This window comes from Diabrotica undecimpunctata, chromosome 7 (genome assembly GCF_040954645.1).
Source record: "Diabrotica undecimpunctata isolate CICGRU chromosome 7, icDiaUnde3, whole genome shotgun sequence".
Classification (NCBI taxonomy): Eukaryota; Metazoa; Arthropoda; class Insecta; order Coleoptera; family Chrysomelidae; genus Diabrotica; species Diabrotica undecimpunctata.
This window is the reverse complement of record NC_092809.1, coordinates 111,866,651-111,892,735: the sequence shown is the minus strand read 5'-3', so window position 1 is coordinate 111,892,735 and position 26,085 is coordinate 111,866,651. Positions and strand designations below refer to the sequence as shown.

General features: G+C 33.2%; 1 protein-coding gene across 2 annotated transcripts in view; it reads right to left on the bottom strand.

Moving 5' to 3' along the window:
* qless (decaprenyl diphosphate synthase subunit 1 qless) overlaps window positions 1-26,085 on the bottom strand; it is a 266,443-nt gene that overhangs the window by 13,313 nt on the left and 227,045 nt on the right. For both annotated transcript variants that reach the window (XM_072537990.1, XM_072537991.1), the window contains 3 exons: window positions 15,675-15,764; window positions 11,444-11,575; window positions 7,472-7,666 (listed from right to left, as the gene is read on the bottom strand). In XM_072537990.1, the coding sequence (XP_072394091.1) occupies window positions 7,472-7,666; window positions 11,444-11,575; window positions 15,675-15,764 (417 nt within the window). The remainder of the gene's footprint in view (window positions 1-7,471; window positions 7,667-11,443; window positions 11,576-15,674; window positions 15,765-26,085) is intronic.

Sequence of the window (26,085 nt, the reverse complement as noted above, 5' to 3'; positions counted from 1 at the left end):
ATTCCTTCAAACTTCAGGTATTATACTTTGATTTCAGGTTTAGAATTTATTATGTTTGTGATTTTCTGCTTTTTAATTCTTTGAACTATTTTCTGCAGAACAACCAGCCAGCAACAACATAACTGATAATGATGAAGATGATGACTCGGATGAGCAACATCATGATTGGTTGAATAATGAAAATTGTAATAATTGCGACAATGAATATGATGATTAAAATATAGAAAAATGTTTGTTTCAATCAATCCCAGTTGAAGATTTTTTACCAAAAATTATTTTTTTTTAATTATCCTAACTAGTATCTTTTTTACAATAAAGTAAATATAATTTCTTATGAAACCAAATTGCTTCGATATAATTAATTATCCCAAATATATTCAATACATTAATTTACTTTAATATTTATCTTAATGCTAGAGTTCATCATATTAAAATAGAGATGCAAAAATATTTAATCGGATCGAAAACAGTAAGTATTCTTAATGAATTTGAATTTTTTACTCTAAGGCTCATGCGCACAGCACTCTCCCGCTCATACTTCTAGTTAACTAATTTTTGTGTTTGAGGGATGTTTGGTCATTCTAATTTGTCTGACTGATTAAATATAACTTTATTATAGTACTACTAATAACATATTTAAAAATCAGACATGTAAAAGTAAGTAAAGTTCATTTAATTTTAGTGGAGCTTTAAAGCGTCTGACAAAAGTTCTGGTCCATGACAAGTGTCTGACACTTATTACAGTATTTTCAAAATAATATTCTACAAAATATGTATAAAAATCAGCTATGTAAGTTTAAGTTAAATAGCTCTTATTTTTAGTTACCTTTCTCACCTGGTACCTGCCCAGGTGTCACTCAGCAAGTTTCATAAATACGCAGGTATTCAAAGCACGCGAGACGCTACTGAGACTCTAAGGGTTCATCTGTGTGAAAATAAGTTATGTCTGATCGCTCTGGGATCTTGGACTATAAACACTTTTTCCATCGGTAAATCATGCATTTGATGAAGAAGTTAAAACTTTGCAGGACTTTTTAGAATGTTTGTCCAAAATGCCGTCCCAGTATTGTAGAAAAAGGACAACACAGACATATATACAATCCCGCATTTCATCCAAGCAACAGCTTTACAAAATGTACACAGATTATTGTGAGTCAAAAAACAAAAAGACGTTATCTATTTCTACTGTTATAAACACTCTTCTTCTTTGTGTGCCGTGCTTGTATTCAAGCGTTGGCTATCGTCATATTGACAAGCTGATGAAATGATTCTCGGTCGGCAGCTAGATGAAACAGTTCCTCGACCGTTCGACCTGTCCATTGTCTAATGTTACGCAGCCAGGACAGTTGTTTTCTTCCGACCCAACGTTTTCCTTCGATTTTGCCCTGAATGATTAACCGGAGTAAGCGATATTTAGGTCCTCTCATTATATGACCGAAGTATTGGACCTTTCGCATTTTGATGATGTTGATCAATTCTCGCTCTTTGTGCACGGTCTCTAGTACACAGTCACAAACACTCTTACTATACGAAAAATATCTCTCTTTAAATAAAAAAAAGACTTATGCAAAATTTGTAATGGATACACGTTGGGTCTAATTTTTACAAGTCCATAAGACCAGGAAAACTCAAGGGAGATCCTAAGGTATCGCTATTTAGTAAATCGTAATCATTACTTTTGACTACATATATTGGACCGGTGCTTTTTATCTTTATTTTTCAGGTTACCGAAATTCGAGCTTTCATGTATACACCCCCTGGAGAAATATTTTATAAGCTTAGATTTTCTGAGGACTATAAATTACCCAATCAACGGAAAAGTTCCAGAATAAATACAATACCGTTTAAAGATTTGTCAAATTTGTACCCTGAAAAATTACACGAAAGAAATACTTGGATTTACAATTAAAGAATTTGATGTCGAGAGATTACCATAAGTATTATGACGACTTTCCTCATGAAGACTAGAAATACGTTATAAATCATAATTAAAAGTATAATTACGTTTGTTTTGTTTTAAATTAAACCTATTTTATAATCACCAATGGATTTTTATTTGAATTCATCTCTGGTGCATACCAGCTAACTCAAAGAAGATATTGAAAATGCTTCGCTAATCTCTACTTCCACTGATGACTGTATTTATAATGTGGTCATAAAAATCGCTAACATTACCGTGTCCAACATTTACAAGCCACCTGCTACGTCGTGGCCAGCCCAAGCAATTGAAGTACATCCTCACCCTGCTGTATACGTTGGAGATTACAACAGCCATCATGAACAGTGGAAGTACAAAAATAATGATGCGAATGGGAATGCTTTAATAAAATGGGCAGAAGACGAACGCCTGTACCTTTTGTTTGATGCCAAAGATCGATCAACCTACAGATCCGCGGCATGGAGGCGGGAATACAACCCCGACCTATGCTTCGTCTCGACCGACAACAAAGACATACCTCTAGGGGCTTCACGAAGAGTTCTAACTGATTTCCCACACAGCCAACATCGACCAGTAATAATAGAAGTAGGGACGCAAATCCCTTTAATTAGTTCTATCCCACGTCCAAGATGGACTTTTAAAAAGGCCAACTGGACTGACTTCTCTGCGGATCTGGATAAATGCCTAGGGTGGATTACACCTAATATTAAAAACTACCACAGATTTGTTAGTGCCGTCCTAAGTGTAGCCAAAAAACACATACCAAGAGGCTATCGCAAAGAATATATCCCTGGCTGGTCGGCAAATAGCGAGGAATTATATCAGAGCTTTCTTGAAACTGGCGACCAAGAAATAGCGGATGAACTACTGCACAGCCTAGACGCCGCTAGAAGCCAAAAGTGGACCGAAACAGTGGAAAGTCTAAACTTCCAGAAATCAAGCAGACAGGCATGGTCATTACTGAGAAAATTAGGGAGTGGTGTCCGTACGAAACGCCGAGAGGCAGCCGTAAAGCCAGATGCCGTAGCATCACATATAGTAAAAACATCCAGGGCACCAAAGGATAAAGCACACACCATTTTCGTAAAGAGAGAACTTAAAACTTTAAAACACGTAGCCACAGAAACGGAGCATTCCCTCCCCTTCACCAGCGAAGACATATCAAAGGCTCTTAAAGACGTTAAGCCAGCAAAGGCACCAGGATTTGATAATATTCACCCTGAATTCCTAATAAATTGTGGCAAGTATACAAAAGTTTGGCTGGCTCGATTTTTCACAGACATCATGGTAACTGGAAATATTCCACAAGAACTAAAGCGCTCTAAGATAATAGCCATACTAAAGCCAGGCAAACCCGCCGACAACCTAAAAAACTACAGACCAATTGCGCTTCTCTCTGCCATCTACAAACTATTAGAGAGGCTTATATATAATAGAATCAGTACAGAACTGTTCCAGGCGATCCCAGTCGAACAAGCGGGTTTTCGACCAGAACGAAGCTGTGCAGACCAGGTAATGTCACTCACCACCTACATCGAAGCGGGTTTCCAAAGAAGACTTAAAACTTCAGCGGCATTTATTGATCTCTCGGCAGCTTACGATACAGTATGGAGAGAGGGCCTTATATACAAAATTCTCCGTGCAATCCCCTGTAAACCAATAGCACGCCTAATAGATAGCATGCTTAACGACTGAATGTTTCAAGTGGTGATGGGCACAGATATCAGCCTACCAAAGAAACTTAAGAATGGCCTACCACAGGGGTCAGTGCTCTCTCCACTACTATTTAGCTTATACCTAGCAGATATGCCGGAAACACATTCAAGAAAGTTCGGATACGCCGATGACTGGGCCCTCGCTACACGATGCAGAATACTAGAAACGTCTGAAGAAGTTCTGACGGCAGACTTATATACATTGGGCAAATATTTTCGCAAGTGGCGACTTCAACCAAATGCATCCAAAACAGAAGTTAGTTGCTTTCACCTGAACAATAAACTTGCTGGAAAGGAACTCAACATACGGTTTGAAAATACCACACTTACCTACAACAAAACACCGAAGTACCTGGGCGTAACACTAGACAGAACGCTATCATTTAAAGAGCATTTAACAAAAACTGCCCAAAAGTTGAGTACAAGAAATAACATTATACAGAAGCTCTGCGGTACCACCTGGGGAGCATCGGTTTCCACTCTCCGCTCTACTGCCTTAGCCCTTGTTTTCTCGACCGCTGAATATTGTGCTCCAGTCAGGCTACACAGTCCACACGTAAAAAAGGTCGACAATCAGCTGCACAGCACTATGAGGATGATAGCTGGTACAATTAAATCAACTCCCACCCAATGGCTTCCAGTATTAAGTCACATCCCACCTCCACATTTACGAGGAGTCGACGCACTTACACGTGAATACAAAAAGATCATGAACAATATAAACCTGCCGATCCACCAAGATACCGAGGATGCACGAAATACCCGTCTCCGTTCTAGAAAACCACCAATGAAAACGGCAAGAATGATACATGAGGAGTTCAACATCACGAATGCATGGTCCCAAGAATGGAACGAATGGCAAAATAACATGCCCTGCATTACCCACAAGCCACCAGGTTTTGATCTTCCACGCAAAACATGGTCCACTCTAAATAGGATCCGAACCAGACATGGCAGATGTGCATACATGCTACATAAATGGGGAAAGAACCCGTCTCCTCAATGTGACTGTGGGGAGAACCAAACCATCGACCACATTATTCAAGAGTGTCCCTCAAGATCCTACAATGGTAGCCCTGAAGACTTCCTGTTTGCAACTTCAGAGTCAATTGATTATATAAATACACTTGATGTTTGTTTGTAACTATTTAAAGTTTGTCAAATACCTATATTACTAGTGTTTGTGTATTTGTTCTAAATGTGTTGTAATTGTCATACGATAAAATAAAAAATAAAAAAACCAGCTAACTCAAACAGTACGTATTGTTCCTGTAAAAGAAAATTGGATAACTGCTTAAAATACCCTAGTGTTGTAAGAATCGTTGTATAAACGATTATATACTGGCGAAAATAATAAGTAATGATATTATCTATCAACTGGATTGTAATTTTTGTCGTCAGTAGCTTATAAAAAATATTATAATGCTTTATATCTCTCCTGAAAAAATTGTTCAAATGGAGTTAACCGTTTTGCGAATTAAGGTATCGATATAAACTTATTATAAAAATAAAATGACGTTTAACAAACTGTCCATTCAGTCGAAACGTTTATCTAGTTTTTAGTTTGTTTGGTTTGTTCTGGTAAGAGTTTTTTTAGAAATAAATTATAAAAAAGAGTTAACGAGGGCTGCAGTTAGTTCATCGCAATCACAATCAAATTTTTTTAATTATTTGGATTTGGAGTGTCAAATTTTTTATTTTCAGTTGAATTTTGCTTCTTAAAAATGCCACCAATTAGACGTCGTAGAACTCGCTGCAAATAAAAAAAAATATACGAGCAAGTTAAACTGACGAGCAACGCGAAATGCGAAATGAAGGTAAACGGAATCGATGGAATCATAATTAAAAACATAAAAATGTCACGTTTGATTTCCATCGAGCAGCATTGAATTATAACGTGGCAATCGATTACAGTTTACAGCAAATCGTTGTTGTTGGACAAATAAATGTTATGTGTGCACATTGTAAGGCTTTTAAACTAAAAGGTAAAGCTCTGGATTGTGTTACGCTAGTGACCAAGTCAAATTGACGCCATATATTCGTTTCCGGAAAGAGGCTAGATTTTATCGATTCTTGACTCATATAACTAAGACACCTTCTGAACAACTTCTGTCGTATCAGCTATTTAGAAATATTAATAAATATTAAATAATATTAAATATTTAATATTATTTACTTTTACATTTAAAAGTTTTACATTTAGAATAAAAATGCGTTCTTTTTATTCTCTTTTAACATAAATGGTAAAAATCCGTACATTTCTTACTTGGCGAAACTAAAATTGAGATATTTGTCTACTGCGTTTGTAACAATATAATCTAACGTAGTAAGGGGACGTGATTTAACTAACGGTGTGGTGATTCAGTCACGGTGATTTATAAATCACCGATAACTAGGGTTCCTTGCTAACTTCGATAACCGTGATCGATCACCAGATATGATATAATTTCAACGTCATCGTCTCACAAAACTTGTTTATATAATAAATATTATAATATTCTCGGTGAACGTGATTTGGATAACGGTGACTAACATCTGGGCATTTACCAACGGTGAATATTAGGAACTGAAATGAGATATTTTATGTTACTATCTACTGATATTTGTCTTTTTAAAATTATAAATTTAAAATAATGTCATTAAACGTAACGAATATATTTTTTCTTTCATAAAAACATTCTTTTTTAGTTTATAAAAAAATTTAAGTGAAATTCTAGTGAGTTATTTTTAGGTTTATTTAAAAGAGGAAGCGTTGTAAAGAAAGTTTTATAGTGCTTTAAAAATGAATTTCTATATTGTTAGTATTGTAAATTTATTATTATTAAGTCAAACCATCTAGTTGCGTTAGTTAAAGATATTCATTATCAGCAATATGTTTTTATAGTACAGTACTACCTAACACAGAGTGATCGCGAGCGTGTTGTTTAGTTCACGATACTTGTGACTACCTGTTACTGTACATTAAAGATCGAGCGTGTTGTTTAGTTCACGATACCTTGACTACCTGTTACTATACATTAAAGACCGGTGATCACGTCACCGTTTAAAATCACCGTTATTTAAAAATCACAGTTACTGATCACGGCGTGATATACAAATCACCACGTTCACCATCACTAATATAACGCAGATATATTGATGAATTAACCGACAAGGGGATTTTGCAATTTACATTCCACAACCTGTCGTCCACCACGGCAAATATGCTTTGCGAATTAGTTTCTAGCCCTCCGAACATAAGTAAATAAATAAAGCAGAAAGACGTTTGAGATTTAATTTCAATGCAGGGATACTGCCATCTGCTTATACTTATTTCAACCTTATCAGGTTTCTTCAGAACGACATATGCAGAAACTCTGGATTAAAAATAAATCTTTCCCTGAATTTTGGTTTCGCCAAGAAAGAAATCTTTGAGGATTTCTACTATTTTTGTCATTAGATGGCGTTGTAATGTCCTATATAATTATTTTTATAATTTTTCTTTTATGACGGGAGAGATTTATTTTCAATCCAGAGCTTCCGCATTTCACTCTGAGGAGACCTAATAAAGTCGAAATGCGTATAAGCGGATGGCAGTGGCTCTGCATTGAAATTAAATCTCAAACGTCTGCTATTCTTCCTTAGTTACATATCACTGAAATAACCTGCTCCCTAATAATGCCTATTATAGCATTATTTCAATATAAAGAAATTATTAGTTTTTTTTTATATAAATTCAAACAAGTCGAATATGGTAAATATAATATACAATTCTCAAAAACATGTCGAACTATTTATAATTTTAATTATTTAGTTAAGGATGGCTATGGTAACATACCTTCTCACATGCAAACAAAACGGGAGCTGTGGCCAAACCCAATTTTAAATCTGCTGCTGTCGGTTTGCCCATAGCTTCGGAAGAAGACACGAAATCCAGCAGGTCATCTACTAATTGAAAAGCTATTCCCAAATTTCTTCCATACTGATATGAAATATCAGTTAAGTTTTCATCTGCTTCTGCTAAAATCGCAACCTAAAGATATAAATTGATTAATATCTGGTGTGTACCATAAATATCTTTATAAAATAATTTATTGAAAGATAACGAAGAGCTAAAGGAGACAAAGATAAATATTATCTGTGTGAATCTGGCACGTCTACAACTTTTACTATGTAGTAAAAGACCCAACAAAACTGGTATACGATTTAACACAAAACACCGATTCTACACGTTGGCGCATCTATAACTCACGCACTTTGCGCGGGAGCGCCAATACATCCAGTCTTTACTTGCCGAGAGGCAAATTCGCACTGATCTATAACGCGGGGGCGGGGTGGAGAGAGAATATGCGGAAGCCGGTCGCACACGAGAGCTAAGGGCACAAGTTGGTAAAATAAGTAAGATTAAAATGAACAATGGAATCGTAGCCTTCAAATAAAACGACGCATTGAGATGGCTAGAAGCGCTTTTAATAATATAAAAGCAGGATTATACGATGGAAAACTGGGAATAGAAATTAAGACTAGAGTCTTGAGGTGCTACGTATTATCTGTCCTTTTATACAAAGTTAAAGCCTGGACAATTACGCACGCAACTGAAAAAAACTTGACAGCCTGACATGTAGTGTTATCGAAGAATGTGTAAAATATCATGGACACTAAGAAATGAAAAATATGAGTTGATATGATTCCTGATTAAGAAATTTAAATCAGTGGAGTGGAAAATCAACAATATTACTCTTCAGAACTACTACAGACAGAGTAAAATAGGCCATGATGACCTCCAATGTCCTTAAGAGATGAGGCATACGAAGAAGAAGAATCAATTACTATAACTGACAATAATATTTTATGTTTGTTCCCCAATTTTTTCAAATCAAAATTAATTTACACGTTTATAACAATGTTTTTCATCTCCAATCTTGTTTAAATTTAATTTTGCAGAAAATATGAAAAAGAAAACGTATATGTACCTACTGTGTAAAAAATCTGACTATACATATAGTTATACATATCATATGCATACTCATATTCGCCTACTTTGTTTAGGTCATAGAACAATATTTGTTCTTAATAAATCACTACCTTACATACCTGTCTAACGGTTAAACAATTTAGATCAATACAACCCTGACCTTTACACGAACAATATTGCCAACCATGGTACAATGAATACACAAGGTATGATACATAATGTTCCAAAATCGGTTCGCTTTCGCGCATGACGTAGTCAAGAACGCTTATTCCCGCAACATTTGAATGTAGTTGTATAGGAAAGACTTTTAATTTTAAGTTTTTTTATATAATTTGGCTAATTTAATTATAGTAATTATAAAGAGATGATAAAATTATGTTATTATAATATTTAATCATAAATAAAATTTTGAAGTTAATTTAAGTTTATTGATTTTTGGTACAGTTATTTTGTTAACATAGATATCCTTTATAAAACAAGTTTTAATTATCTTTTATTACACGTAGGTACAGGTTAATTAACTTATACTCCAGAGTTCGATATTTCAGATGTTCAACACAAAATCAAAATAAATAATGATAAAGTCAACTTTATTTATATCAAATAAGCTAGCTGGCCATCGAATATGAGTGTAGTGAGGTCACACAATATTGCATATTTTAAATGACATCTTTTGTAATATTCACACATAAAATTATCTTGGTATTGTTTATAATAATGATAATATATATAGTAATAGTCTCCCGTTTTATACCGCTGTCGCGGCTTTGGGAGTATAGCAGGGTAGTCTGCTATATCTAGGGCCTACGGTATACAAGGAAGGTAACATGGCCAGTGCTACGCTTCAACCGTCTATTATTACCCCTGGTTTTACCCAAGGTACTCATTTTTATTCAGGCTGAGTCGACCTGGGGCCTATAGACATTTTTAAAATGTCTAGATGTTCTTGCCGGCGATGGGATTCGAACCCCGGACCACCGGCTTGCGAGTCAAGCATCCTACCGCTTGCGCTACGCAGCCCCCCCAATAATGATAACATTATATATTTTAATAATGATAACATGATTTAACAAAGAAAAATATGTTATTTTGGAAGATGCTAAATTGATTTCCTCCGAAACAGTTCTTATTGCAAATTGCATAGCAGGCTGAGGCTAGTTTCTTACTTAACAAATCGATATAAAAGAACCATTTAAGGTTTCATGACTAATAATTAATAAAAATAAAGATTTAGACTTACGTCGTTGACCTAGAAGTAGTAAGAAGCTGCTCAACATACTTTTTGGACTCTCTGTGTTCGGCTCTTTGTACGCGTTTCTTTTAGTTGGTTAAAAAGGTAGCCGATTTTGATTTAGGCAAATAAAGACTAGGTACTGCCTCAGGTTTGAGTTTTAGACCCTTTTTAGAAACGTAATTTAAAAGTTCCTGTTGTAGATTTCTTTAGTAATCTTCAGTTTTAAAATGTTTAGAACAAATTCTTGCAGTATTACGATTAAAATTATCCTATCTACAACAAGATATAATCCACAGTTTTCTGGTCACACTATCTTTAGGAAATGTATGAAACCTAAAGATTTTTTCTTCATTGTCACTATTGCAACAAGCAATTGCACAGCGCACTTTGAAAAAGGTACAAAACCAGATATACAATGGCAAATAAAAACTTTTAGTTTTACAAAAAAAATACTATACAGTATAAATAAACAGTAACTAAACACCACAAGTACACACAAGTCTCAGACACAGGCACGCCTTACTGGTAATTTTTTACGCGCCCGTCTGGGATATGGTTAAATTTTACCTATCAAATTTTTTAAGCCCTTGCGAAGTGGATATTTGTATAAAGACACATATGTAAGCATATATCTAAATTATTTTTCTATTATAAAATAGATGACTCAGTCAGTATTGAGTTACTTTAAAATATATTTATTATCTCATAACTTGCAATTTGCAATAGTCACCATTGATAACCGATATTATTGTTGAACTTTTGTGTTTATACAAGCCTTCTGTCTTGCCGGTGTAGAGTCGTCTGAAGTCGATATTCATTGTGTTTTGCGTTTGAACTAATTTGTGTCGTATTTTCATATTATTATATTGTTTGATAAGTAAATTTTTCATATAATAATCGGTAGGTTATAGTAATGTGTATATTTTTTATTTTACTAAATTTCATTATAACTCATCTAAAATACCATATTGAATTGTAAAACAGATTTTTCTTTATTGTAATTTATTTTGTTTTTATTTCAGTAAAACTGCTTGGAAGTGAGTGACAGTGAATCAGAATAAGCAAATCTACTACTATTTACCTATTCACAGTATTTCTTCTGCAGAAAATTTTTAAATTTCAACGGATTTGCATACAAAAACAGTGCTTATATTATTAGTATATGTTTGAAAACAAAAATAAATATTTCACCTGAATCCCTAGGAAAAGTAAAGGTTTTACGCTACTGAAAATATATTTTTTATTCAATTATAACCAAAACAAAACATTTAAAAAAAAATCATTTTTTGACCATAATTTCAAAAATAATGTGTACGTTAAGCTGTAATAATGGATGATAATGGGTTCGAGCGGTCTTGACTACGTCACACTCCTGGGCCAGCTGTCAAATGTCATGCGCAATATCATACCTTGTGTATTCATTGTACCATGATTGCCAAAGGTCAAGTGAGCGGCATTTTGTAAGTTTACCTGCTGATTGTTTTGAGGTTAAAGTTCGTTTTAAAAAGGGCATAAAATATTTAAACTTATAATGTGTAACAATTGCAGAAGAATTGAATAAATTAGTCAAACAAATAAAATATTTAAAAAAAAATACTAACTGCTTTCAGTGAGTTGGCGATTAACGATGCAGTTTTTCTATACGTTTTTTGTAGATAGTGAGCAAATCGTTCGTTTTCTGTTTCTTTCGATCCTAACTGCATAAATTCTCCTTGGACTAGATCTGTAACAACCTAAAACAAACAAAGAAAATTTAATATTCGTTTAGCTCTAATAACACTACTACTAAAAAAAATACTATGATTATCTCTTAAAGAAAAAAGATCTCCTTACAGTATTTATACTCCTGTTAGAATAGAGGAGGAAACAGATTTTTTTTTGTATTCCTCCTATAAAAACTTTTGTTCTGGTAAAAAACCTTTAGACCATAATATTAGAAATCAAATCATTACGTCTGAAATTTTACATCTTGAAATTTGCATAAATCACGACTACATTGAATTTAATAATCAGATATATATACAAATAACAGTGCAGGACTTCATATTTTTATTGATCATCTAGAAACAAAGATTTCAAAACATTTCGTATTCAAACAGTTTTTATATTGGTGGAGATACGTGGACGATACCAGTGTTAGCAACGATGCTATAATTATAGTAGACATACTATAATTACACTCTTTTTTTACTATGTACTATACTAATAATCCTTAAATCTACTATAATTTTCATAAACCATAGTTTTAGACCAAGAAAACAAATTTATTTCAAACTGTTTTTCATTCGGCGCCTAAATGATGAGTAAATTTCAATATAGCGTACAACACATCAATTTCTTCAATTGTCGCATGTAAACATTTAGAAAAGAATAGAATAGAAATACGCTTTATTGTCACTGAAAATTGTACAATTTTATGGACAAAGCTTACAAAAAGTCAAACAAATAACAATAGCAATTAAAATTTACTAAAACTACATAAATCGTCAATACCACAAAATAAAAGATAATAAAATATACAATCCATTGCTAAATTTCACTAAATTGCAAATTGCATAATAAAACCATATAAAACCTTACGAACTAGTTTACGAATAAGTTTAAGCTGCTGCATATGATACCCAAATATATACTTTGTTGCTTGTACCTAAACGTACTGTAATTTCTTAGTTATTCGTTAAGAAACTCTGCCATTGAATAATATGGTCTTTCCGATAGATAGGCTTTGGAACTTATGGAAAGAAGTTGTAGATTTAAGTTGAAAAAGGAGATGGTTGTATAATTTTTTTTTGCCGAATATAATAGAGATTTCTTAACTAACTCAGTGGACGGGATCGGCAAATACATATCAAAGCTTGAATTTCTGATGAAGTAGTCATGATTAGCTCTTGCTGGAAAAACATGTAGGTGTTTACGAATTAAGCAAACAGTTTCTAGAATATAAAAATAGGGAAGAGTTAAAATCCTGTGATTTTTGAAGTATCTTCTGCAATGTGTTATTCTTCTCTTCTTTAAGTTCCATCTTCTATCGAAGGTTGGAAATCGTCATGGCTATGCCGACTCTGTTGACTGCCGCTCTAAAAAGTTCTGCACTACTGCATTCAAACCATTCCCTTAAGTTTTTAAGCCACGATATTCTTCGCCTTCCCACATTTCGCTTTCCTCGGATTTTACCTTGCATAATAAGTTGTAATAATGCGTATTTTTGCCCTCTCATCACATGTCCTAAGTACTTAAGTTTTCGTCTTTTGATAGTTAATATTATTTCCGCCCCATTTCTTATCATTATATTTACTTCCACATTTGACATTCTTTGAATCCATGATATTCGTAGGATTCTTCTGTAACACCAAAATTCAAAGGCGGCCAACTTAATCAGATGGACTTGTTTTAGTGTCCACGCTTACAAGCCATACAGAAGAGTAGAGAACACGTAACATCGAAGCATTCTCAGGCGTAGGTGTGTTATTCTACTGAGACCAAAAAGATAGCGTATTGCTCTTTTTTGTAATTTAAAAATAACATCAGATTGGGAAGCTGTACTAGAACCCCAAAAAGGAAGGCCATATCGAAGATGAGACTCGATCAAGAAAAAGTATGTTATTCTGGAAGATGCTAAATTGATTTCCTTCGAAACAGATCTTATTGCATAGCAGGCTGAGGCAGGCTGAATTTCTTACTTAACAAATCGATATGAACGGACCATTTAAGGTTGCTGTCTATAAAAATACCAAGAAATTTTACAGAATCAACGATACTGATCTAGCTGTTATTAAGAAGCATGGGTTGAAGAACTAGTTTACAGGATAATGCTACTAGCTTATCCACGTTAAAAGAGAGTAAATTAGAGCCGGACCAGGTTTTTACTTTAAGTAGTTCGGAAGTTATAATTGCATGAAAAGTTGCAATATTAGAGTTCCTCCAGGTAATACTGGTATTATCAGCAAAAAGAAAAATGTTTCCATCGATTTTAAGTTAGTGATGTCATTTATAAAGATAAGGAAAAGTAAAAGTCCCAGTACTGAACCTTGTGGTACTCCACATACAATGCTTTTGTGATTAGAGTCAGTATCATTTGCTCTAACTAGTTGTTTCCTATTCCTCAAGTAAAATTGGAACCAATTCAAAGAAATACCTCGAATTCCGTAGAAATTTAGTTTTTTTTATCAAAATGTCGTGATTTACCCAATCAAAAGCTTTGGCATAGTCACAAAAAACAGTAGCTGTTAAAATATTATTGTTTAGTTCTTGATAGTAGTGATAAATGATAAAAAAGTTCTTGATGTAGTACAAAAAACATAGCATCACTGGTACATTTATTAGATAAAAAGCCGAACTGAGTTTGTGATAAAATGTTTTGTTTTCAACGAGAAAGGACATAAGGCGGACCTTTATGAGTCTCTTAATAATTTTGAATAGGAACGGTAGTAACGCAATAGGTCTATAGTTGCAGACATTCGATTTTTCATTACCCTTTTGAAGAGGAATAATAATAGCTGTCTTTAGGAACTCTGGAAATACACCTTTTTCAAAGGAATCATTAATTAGTGAGACCAAGAATTCCAACTCATTATTTGGGAGATTTAAGAATTTGAGACCTTTTGTGAATTGGGGAGATAGTAAACAGATTTGTTGTGACAAAAGAGCTAATGTTATATTTTTGCTCACATTAACGAAGTATTCATTTAGATTTTCAGGGTTTGGAAGAGATGTTAGGACATTTTCAGAAAATTAGTTTAGTGCGGCAACATAGAGTCTGTCACATGTCTGTGCGTTTTCTGTTCAAGATGACACAATCTGACGGGATCAAGTCGGCAATTGACAATATTGACATTAATCAAGTAATATCCAAGAAGACGCCGCGATGTCATTATTCACAAATTCACAGTTTTTTGTACAAAAGGTTAATAAATATAATTCTATTTATTCACACAAAAATAATTTACAATCCACACCAGGTTAATATCATCTACCATAAGAGAATCCAACAAGAGAAAATGCTTGAGCTGCGTTAGTTTTATTTCGAAGATCGTTTATGATGGACCAAGTTTGCCTTAGAACATTTTTAGATCATCCCGGATGATTCTCATAGTACATTTTTTAGCTGCTTTGGGAAGATATATATTCAGTGACAACGACGTTGGTAGTAAATTTCTTGATGTACGAACGCATATTGATGTACCAAAGCATATGAAGTAGTGAACGCATATTCTTGGCTGATATGCGGATACCTTGGGTAGTCCAGGGTTTGTGATGTTTTGACTTAATTGTAATTAAAGGAAATGTCTTATTGAAAATACAGACAAGCTTATCTAAAAATTTCAGCTTATCTTCTTAATTTATCAAAGACCCAGACTACCTGTTTCCTCCTAGAGTTGTGACACCTCTCGCACGTCTCCTGTAGAATGAGCGACCGCATCTAGATTGTCAGCAAGGGCCAACAATAGTTTTGATCCTCGATTGGCAAATCCCCGGGTCAGTTCAGGCGATATTTTACTTATTGCATATCCTATGGCCAAATTGAATAGCAACGGCCATAAGAGGTTTCCTTGTCTAAGTCCTGATGTTACACGAAATAGCATCAATGTTCTGTTTCCTATCTTTACCAGTACATATGAGTCTGTCACGCACATTTGAGTAAGCTCCACTAATTTCATTAGTATTCAAATTTCTAGCACACAGTCTGCTTTTTCTTTTTATCGAAAATATAAAACGTAGAAATAAAAATATTTCTATGCTCTTGCGGACAATTACCTACAGTTCAATTTAAGTTAGGTAAGTAACACAGAAAATTTAGATATAATAGCAGAAAAATGTTATTATTTAACTTACTTGACTAAGTACTGAAGTGACATCATTGTTTCTTAACCTAGCGATCAACATGGATGCTACCGCTAAAATAAAATCACCTGCCATTGTGACCTGGAAAGGAGAAAATATATAATATTAATATAGAAGAAGTGATAGGTCGTAAGAACATCGATATAATGCAGAAAAATGCATAGAGTTTTCCATAGTAAATATGTTCACGTCATTGTACAGATTGTAATATTACAAAAATTTAATATATCATTTGTGAGGTATTCTTTAAAATAGAAATATACTATTGTCACTGAAAATTCTACAAATTTATGGACAAAGCTTACAAAAAGTCAGAAAAATAACAATAACAATTTAAAATTTACTGAAATTACATAAATCGTCAATATCACAAAATAAAAGATAATAAAATACACAATCCATTGCAAAATTTAAATAAATTGCAAATTGCATAATAAAACCTTACAAACTAATAAGTTTAAGTTGCTGCATGTGATACGAAAATATATTTAAAAATACTTTAGTTACTTTAGATACTTTATTTAAGTTGCAAAGGGAGATGGTTGTATAATTTTTTGCCGAATACATATAATATAGATTTAATAGATTTCTTTACTAAGTGGACGGGATGGGTAAATATACATCACAGGTTGAATTCCTGGTGGAGTAGTCATGATTAGGTCTTGCTGGTAAAACATGTAGGTCTTTACCTACAAATTTTTCCATCGATTTTTTTAGTGATATCATTTATATCATTTATAAAGATAAGGAAAAGTAGACGATCCCATACAAGATGAACGTTGTGGTACTCCACGTACAATGCTTTAGTGACTAGAGTCAGTATCATTTGCACTTGTTGTTAGTATCAGTTGTTTCCTATTCCTCAAGTAAGATTGGAACCAATTCAAAGAAATACCTCGAATATAAAAATTCGGTTTTTTAATCAAATTGTTGTGATTTACACAATCAAAAGCTTTGGTATAGTCACAAAAAACAGTGGCAGTGTAAAGATTATTTTTTAGTGCTTGATAGACCTCATGTAGTACAGAAAACATAGTATCGCTGGTACATACATTTATTAGATAAAAATCGGAACTTACTTTGTGATAAAATGTTGTTTTTAACGAGAAAGTACATAAGTCAGACTTTTATAAGTCTCTCAATAATTTTGGATAGGACCGGTAGTAAGGCAATAGGTCTATAGCTGCAGACATTCAATTTTTCACCATCCTTATGAAGAGGAATAATAATGGCTGTCTTTAGGCACTCTTGAAATCTATCTTTTTTAAAGGAATCATTAATTAGTGATACCAGGACTTCAGGACTTCTAACACATTTTTTGAGAAATTTAAGAAAATTTTTATGGATAGTCTATCAGTACTATAGAAAGATTTGCTTTTGATACTACTGATTGTTTGGTTCAAGTCAGATTTATCAACTGGTCTTATAAAGAATGAATTCGAGGCCTTTTTTGAATTGGGAAGATGAGAAATAGGATCTTGTTGTGGCAAAATAGCTAATATTATATTTTTACTCACAGTAACGAAGTATTCATTTAGATTTTCAGGGTTTAGAAGGAAAAATGTTTGAGCTGTGTTAGTTTTATTTCGAAGATCGTTTATTATGGAGGTTTCTTTTGGAACATTTTTAGGGCTTCCCAGACGATTTTGATAGTACATTTTTTAGCTGTTTTGATAAGTTTTAGATAGGTTCTTCTGTACTTGGAGATATATTCAGTGACAAAGACGTTGGTAGTAAATTTCTTGATGTACAGTGGTGATCGCATATTCTTGGCTGATATGCGGATACCTTTGGTAGTCCAGGGTGTGAGATGTTTTGACTTAATTGTAACTAAAGGAAATGCCTTATTGAAAATACAGACATGCCCTTTCAATAAGGCATTTCGTTTAATTACAGTTAATTCAAAACATAACTAACCTTGGACTACCAAAAGTATCCGCATATTACCCAAGAATATGCGTTCACTACTGTTGCATTCCTGGTGTATGGCGTTGATATAAGCACATTTTGAGTTATACGCATATTACAAAGAATAATAAATACATTCTTAGTTCCTTGAATAGTTCAACTAATCTTATGTGCCTTCCAAGTATCGAGTAAATCTACAATCAAATAAAAGAAGTTTGTGTTGTTATTTACTATTGTTAAAACCTTAAAAATCAATAAGATTGGTTTATTTTAACACGATTATCGCGTTCAGTGAATATAGCCTCAGAGGCCACCAACGCGAGTCGCGCGGTCTTTGACTATATGACAATTATGAACGTTATCTCAGTGGATTTTTCACGAATTACAACAAATATCTGCTGGCCGCTTGGAAACACTGGCATATACTGGAGTTTGTGTTTGGTTTTCGAATTTTGATGTTAAACTTTATTCTGAATATATGGCAATGTATGAATGTTATCTCGGAGGATTTTTCACAAATTATAACAAATGTCTTATGTCCCATTGATAAAATATGAAATCCTCAATTTCATTGCTTACTTTTCAAATATTCAAGCTAGACGTGCTCGAAAACGACAAAATTAGCTGTAATAAAAGGTTGGAAAGTAATAAAATTAAAAGCATCAGTAAGCTTTGAAAGAATCACCAGATGTATTTAGATTATATTGCATTTCCAATAATTTGTTGTATTATCATAATCCAATCCCATCGGTTTATTTTGCTATGTATTCAGTAATATTTTCTACGCCTTCGGTGTTGGATGTCTTTTGGTTTTACTGTGAGCCATTGCACGTGTTTTGTTAAATACTTCAATTTTAAATTATTTTTAAAATGAGATGAATATTCGACTTCTAAACGAGGTAGGTGGGAAACTTCTCAGCCAATCTCAGATGATGAATTATTACGCATATTAGAAGATTCACATGACGACAGTGACGCAAGTGATGAAGATTTATATTGTGATGAAGATGATCGGACAGACGATCCCAATTTACAAGAAGTATCTGAAGATGGTGATGGTGATGATGAGTCTCAAAATATTATTGAATGGTCTTCAGAGGTTCAACATCCTACAGTGCTACCATTTACAGCAATACCAGGATTGAAAATTAATGTGGGTGGCAGCAATCCTATTGATTACTTCAATTTATTGGCATGTGAATTATTCTATGACCTGATTATTCAAAATAGCAATTTATATGCCGTTGATATCCTTTCTCAAAGTAAATCTGAGAAAAGTAGAATTACAGCTTGTAAGGATATATTTTTTTAATAATAAAATGGAGAATCTTTATTATCCAAAAAGAAAATTAACCCTGGACGAATCTATGATTTTATGGAGAGGAAAACCTAGTTTTCTTCAATTTCTCGAGGGCAAACGACACAAATGTGGTGTCAAACTGTATACTTTGGCAGAATGTACCGGGATGATTCAACGCATATTAGTTTATAGTGGAGCTAGTGACTATGTAGTTGGAGGACGTAATCATATGGAAAAAGTAGTGCTAAATTTGATGGATTCAAAACTAAATGTTGGTCACTCCTTATATATGGATAATTTTTATAATAGTGTTCCATTTGACAAAGTACAGCATGAGAGGCTTATTGAAACTTTGCGAATCGCAAACATCGATGACAAGGATATAAGAATAATAGCCAATCTCTATAGGAAACAAGTAGCCAAAATTCGAATAGACAATCAATTATCCGATGAAGTCCCAATACGAAGAGGAGTACGACAAGGTTGCATACTCTCGCTTTGCTGTTTAATGCGTACTCTGAACATCTATTTTGAGAAGCTTTGGGAGAAACGACTGATGGCGTGATTGTTAACGGTGAAGTAATAAATAATCTAAGATATTCAGACGACACTGTCCTTGTTGCGGATAGTGCTGAAGGATTACAAAGACTGATAGATCAAGTAGTTAACATCGGTAGAAAATATGGAATGAAACTTAATAATAAGAAGATGAAAATTATGATCATAAGCAAAAACCAAGATACAGATGCAAAGTTTATGGCAGACAATGAGGTATTGGATAGAAAAGAAAAAATAACATAGCTAGGATGTAACATCACATACAGCTGGGATCACTCATACGAGATTAAATGTAGGATCGAAAAAGCAAGGAGTGCCTTCCAACAGTTGAAGAAAGTTCTGTGCAATTTAACCTTGAACTTACATCTCCGACTCAAAATCCTTAAATATTATGTGTTTTCTGTTCTTATGTATGGAGCAGAGTCATGGACACTCACTGATGCGGCTTGCAGACAGTTGCAGTCTTTCGAGATGTGGTGCTATCGTCGCATGCTCAGAATATCATTATGTACATCATATAACTAACGACGCAGTAATGCAACGTTTACAAAAAGAACCTGAAGTCCTGAAATCCATTAAAGAGAGAAAGTTAGCATACTTCGGACATATAGTGAGAAATGAAAATAAATACAGAATCCTACTATTGATATTAGAAGGGAAAATAGAAGGAAATAGAGGACCAGGACGCCGTCGAATATCCTGGCTTAAGAATTTGAGACAGTGGACAGGTATGGCCACCACAGACCTATTTCGAACAACTGCTAATAAAATACGATGGGCCATTGTGGTAGCCAACATCCATAGAAGATAGGCACTAGCAGAAGAAGAAGAAGAAGTGTTCCATTGTGTAAAAAACTACTTTCGGTTAAAACTTATCTTACAGGAACATTGAGAACAGGAACAGCGGAAAATCCACAAGAAGTTGTTTCTCGAAAATTAAAACAAAATGAACTGGTGAGTGCTTATAATAATAAAGGGATATGTGTGTGTAAATGGAAAGAACAGCGAGATATTTTAATGATCTCTTCCGAATTTGGTCATGAAATGGTTTCAACAATATCTAAGAAACGAATTGATAAAGAAAAGCCCCGTTTAGTCGCTAAATATAACAAAACAAAGGTGGCATTGACTTAGGCGACCAGATGTTAAATTATTATAGTTGCGAACACAAAACTATGAGGTGGTACAAAAAAATAGGCATACATATTTTGCAAATTATGCTAATCAACGCATACTATTTCTATAATAATTCTAATATAAAAATGTCATTTTACGACTTTCTATTGTCGGTGATTAATAGTCTTTTGGGACCAAACCCAAAAATTCCTTAAGTCAAGAAAAATTTGATGTTTCATTTGCCATCCCATTGCACTAAATCAGCTAATGGTATTACAAAACGACGACGATGTAAATATTGCTGGCAAACTAAAAAAGAAATAACGGACTCATTGTTTTATTGTGCGGAGTGCCCTGAACATCCGGGATTGTGCTTAGAAAATTGTTTTAGCCGTTTTCATGAAGTAATTGAAAATTAGGTAATTAGTTTGTTTTCTTGATGTTGTTGCCATTAAATAATTACTTATGTTAGTTATCTAGGTTCATAATTATATTTTTTTCTCAATCAGATTATTATAATTTTTTTAAAATAAACCGACACATTTTCTGCCCTGTAGCCACCAACGCGACTCACGCGGTGAGTTTTTTTTTGTGACCAAATTAATTTTTTTTGTACCCATATCTATTATAAATGACATTTTAAAATGTACCTTAAAAATTAATTAGTTTACACAAATACATCTCAGTGGCCCCCTGTTTTCCCGTTAAAAAAGCGTTAAACCTCTCCATGAAAAGCAAAACCTTTAATAATCATCTTTATTATAATATGAAGTCAAAATTGAATAATTCACTCAAAATATTGTCATGCGCCACCTTATTATTTTGTGATATCTACACCATGGGTACTTTAGTTTATTGTTAAACTCGCATTTACGATTATGAAAACAAACTCTTATAAAATACTACTTTTTGAACTTTAATGACTTAAAATACTTGGACCTTCCATAAATAATAAACAATAAATAACTTTTTATTAATTTCACGTCTTAAATCAATTATTTATCAAATACGCTATCAATATTATTTAATACACAACTCAAAATATTCCTGAAGCCGTGTCAAATATTTAGTAGCCTTGCTACCACATTCAGTTCGACTAAGTGCGGTGTATGACAAAGATAGCAAATATTCGATTTGGAAAATATCACCACAGACATGGTGTTCATTTTTTTCGAATCCTAAAACAACTAATAAATATTTTTGAAAAATTGAAACGCAGAATAAAAGATTACATTATTACCGAGGGCCGAAAGTCCCTTAGAATAAACAATAAGTATTTTTGAATGAGATATTTGAGATTAAAAATCACACTAAATTTTCTCTTCTTTTTCACCCCTGTAACTTATTAAAATAAACATTATAGAAGTTTTCAGGGACTTTCGGCCCTCGGCAATAATGTAATCTTTCATTCTGCGTTTAAATTTTTCAAAAATACTTATTAGTTTTCTCAGGATTCGAAAAAAAATGAATGCATTTAAAAAGCATTGACCCGAAATTTTGCGCCTTCGCTCTTAAAAAAAAAGGGGCGGAGCTGAACGTGTTGGGTAATTATCGTGCAGCAGAACTGTACACTATGCAAGTTTCGGATTTTGAAGGTTGTGGATCCATTTATATAATATGTCGTTAATATACTATTATAATAAACTAATCTATAACGAAAGAAAGAAAATCTTAAATTTCTAGTCATTTCTACAATATTTAACTGTACAAGAAGAAAAATTAAAAACAACAGCATTACATAAATTGTTGAGCGTTAAAATTGTCCTACATTGTTAAAAATTATATTTATTCATGGAAAGACAAAATCTCCAATTAATTGGTTAAAACTGCTGTAAATACAGCACAATCGCTATTAACAAACACCTACTCATCTATTAAAAACAACTAATTTATTGTCAAAACAATAACTGAAAAGATTACAGAAGCATTAGCATATCATAAACTTCCTTTTTGAGCAATAAACGTATTGGGTAAGATCCATTGATTATGTTTATTTTTAAATATGTATATAGTTAACATACTTTACAACATTTTGATAGTTGTATAAGTATCTCGGTAGGCGGTCTGTCAAAATGTTTTAATGTTTTAGATCAATGGGTCAAACAATAAAATCATTTTAAAATCAATGGCAAACTATCAAGGCTTATCGGAAGATGATCAGATCTGGTTATTATTTTTTAATTTAAAATTATGTAACAATCAACACCTTAAAATTTTATAAGCAACACAATTCTCCTTTTTGAACAAAAATGTTGAAAACCTATTTAGAAATACGTTTACTGTTTTATGAAGGTAAAACTGACAGCGTCCTAAATTGCTTCATATTTTTGTTAGCGTTACATAGAACAATTGAATTCTATGCTGGAACAACGTTGTAACCGTCAATACTTTCATATGTGGGTTTTCCACAATAATGTACTGCTGACTGTGGGGAATATTATGAGACTTAACTTGCCTGTTTTGGTAGTTTGAAAATTAGTCAACCTTTAACTTTCGGTGTAACAACGTTGTATGTGTTAAAGTGGGCCGTGTTTCCAGCCAAATTTTCTGCACGTGTTTTGTAAGTCAACGTTTTCAATCGTGTAATTTTTCATTTCGAGCTAAAATGGATGTTAATATATCCAAGTCAGTGATTACCCAAAATAACAGAGGGAAAACACGACAGCTTAACATTGATAAGTGGAAGCAGAATATTAGAAAACGTCGCAGAGATGCTGGTGATTCATACATTCCGTCTAGAAAAGTACCCAAAGAAGCTCTAAGTTGCCCAGATGAAGTAAGTTAAAGTAATCTAGACTAAATCCGTAAACTAATTTTTCGAAACCAAATTCAGATTTATGCTTTAATCTGTGCCTTTTAAGAATTGCAAGGCAAAACAGACGTTGATAAAGATGTTATTAAAGACATGAGGAATCTAAAATTGCATTTCTCTAATATGTCCCTAATAAAAAAATTTTTCAATAAAATCCTTTATAAAAAGGTATATAAAAAACCCATTTGGGTTATGTTAAATTGACAAAACGTTTTCGGAATAAGTATTCCATCATCAGTGTCCTAAAAAGTATTTAACCACTTAATTAACAAGAACATGAAAAAATTTTAAGTTTTGACTAAGGTTAATGTAAAATGTGGTTAATACTTACAGTTTAATACATGGAAATAGCCACTAAATATGGGCGTAAAAACCCTTTAAAAATTTAGCAATTTTTAAAGGGTTTTTTTAAAGGGTTTTTACCCCCATATTTAGTGGCTATTTCCATGTATTAAACTGTAAGTATTAACCACATTTTACATTAACTTAGTCAAAACTTAAAATGTTTGTTTTTTTAATGTTCTTCTTAATTAAGTGGTTAAATACTTTTTAGGACACTGATGATGGAATACTTATTCCGAAAACGTTTTGTCAATTTAACATAGCACAAATAGGTTTTTTATATACCTTTTTATAAAGGATTTTATTGAAAATTTTTTTTAATATATGGTATACAGCCAACTACAGGAACTTAGTTTCCTTGTGGATGTCCCTAATATGTCCCCCTGTCTCTAATAACATCTTTATCAACGTCTGTTTTGCCTTGCAATTCTTAGAAGGCACAGATTAAAGCATAAATGTGAATTTGGTTTCGAAAAATTAGTTTACGGATTTATTATCAGATATGGCTATTTGCGTCCATACGAAGCCATGTTAGAGTTGCTTCCCAAGAAAGGAAAGATTTATTTTCACGTTCACATCGTCTGTGAATATCCTTTCTGATGATCCCTTTTGGGGTTAAATACGTATAAGCGGATATACAGACGCACTATACGTGAAATCAAATCTTAACTATCTTTTTCCTTTTAATCTAGACTAGTTCCATGTTTAATATTTATTTTAGGTGGGTATTTGTAAATGTAAGCAGTCTGCTACGGGTTGTTCTGCTGAGTTATTAGTCGGTAATCACGCAAAACGATTCAAAACATTTAGAGAATTGAGTTACAATGGCCAATCAAAATTTTTATCTCAGTCTCTTTCCCTGCAAGAGCAAAAAGAAGAAGGGTTGGGAAAGCAACACCTCGTCGTCAGTGTACATAAAATATACAGTAGAAACATGGGGGGTATGTAAAGCAACGGTATGTTATATATTTTCAATAACCGCTAGAATACTCCAGTACCTTGTTGATAAAATAAAAACAGGAGTAAATCTAAATGATCAACGTGGCAAACATACTAATCGTCCCAAAAAACTTTTGATACAGATGCAGAGAAAATATTTTTTCCCCAGCAAGAAAATCATTATAGCAGAAATGCTTCTTCTAAAAGTTGCCTTCCAGCTGATTTAAGCATCTCAAAAATGTACAGATTATTTTTAAAAATGTACCCTGAAACAAAAATCCCTCTACGAACCTACCACGACATTTTTAAAAGTAAATTCAATGTGCCTTTTGGACTTCTCACGTGACAAGCTCTTTATAAAACTTATTTCTGCTAGCGATGAATGTGAAAGAAAGAAAATAGAAATTGAAAGTAAAATTCATCATAATGCAAGCGAAAGCAGGTTACAAAACATTAAGACAAAATACTGAAATTGCAAAAATAAATGGTAATTATGTCGTTTTATGTACTGATTTGCAACAATTTCTTTCTTGCCCTAATTTAACTCATTTATCAATCTTCTACGAGCGACAACTTTCTTCGTATAACTACGCTGTTCGTAATATGGGGAGTAATACTGCTACAATGATTCTGTGGTACGAAGTAGTGGCGCATCGAGGCTCCACTGGGATAGCATCAGCATTGCTACTTTATATAACTGAAAACTTCAATCGACTTGATCCAGGCCAAGAAAGAAAACTTTGGTCAGATAAGATAGATGTGTAGACCAAAATAACAATTGGAAAGTCATACCATTACTTCGACTACTATTGTCACCCAAATTGAGTAAAAGTTTCTAACTAGTGGGCACAGCTTTCTGCCTGTGATAGAGACCTTGCCCTCATAGAACGCAACAAGAAACTTTCATCGGTTTATATCCCGTTTCAGTGGACAGATGTAATTGCAAAAGCTAGAGTTAAAAACCCACTTAAAGTTATCTACATGTATCAAACATTTTTTTTAAATTTTATCAACGCAGAAAATGTAGTCTGGAAAGATCCAAAGTGCAAAATAACTCAGTCGGTCCAATACTATGCGGTTAAGAAAATCCAACAACACTATTCAACCATGGTCATCTCATTCTTTAAAGTCAACTACAACGTCTATAACTGAAGTCACTCTTGCTGAACTTACAGAATCCTATGAAGGGCCACTGCCAATTAAAAAAGAAAAACATGCCAATGTATTAAATATTGCCGAATATATTCCACTACAGTATGTAAGCTACTATCATAATCTTAAGAGTGAATATTATTTTGATATGTACGTCATATAAAACATAGTAACATATATATCATATAAAATACATAAACAATTAACCGAGATAATTGCAAAAAATCCCTTATTTTTGCAGTAATTTATTGTTACTGTAACTATTTGTAATCTAA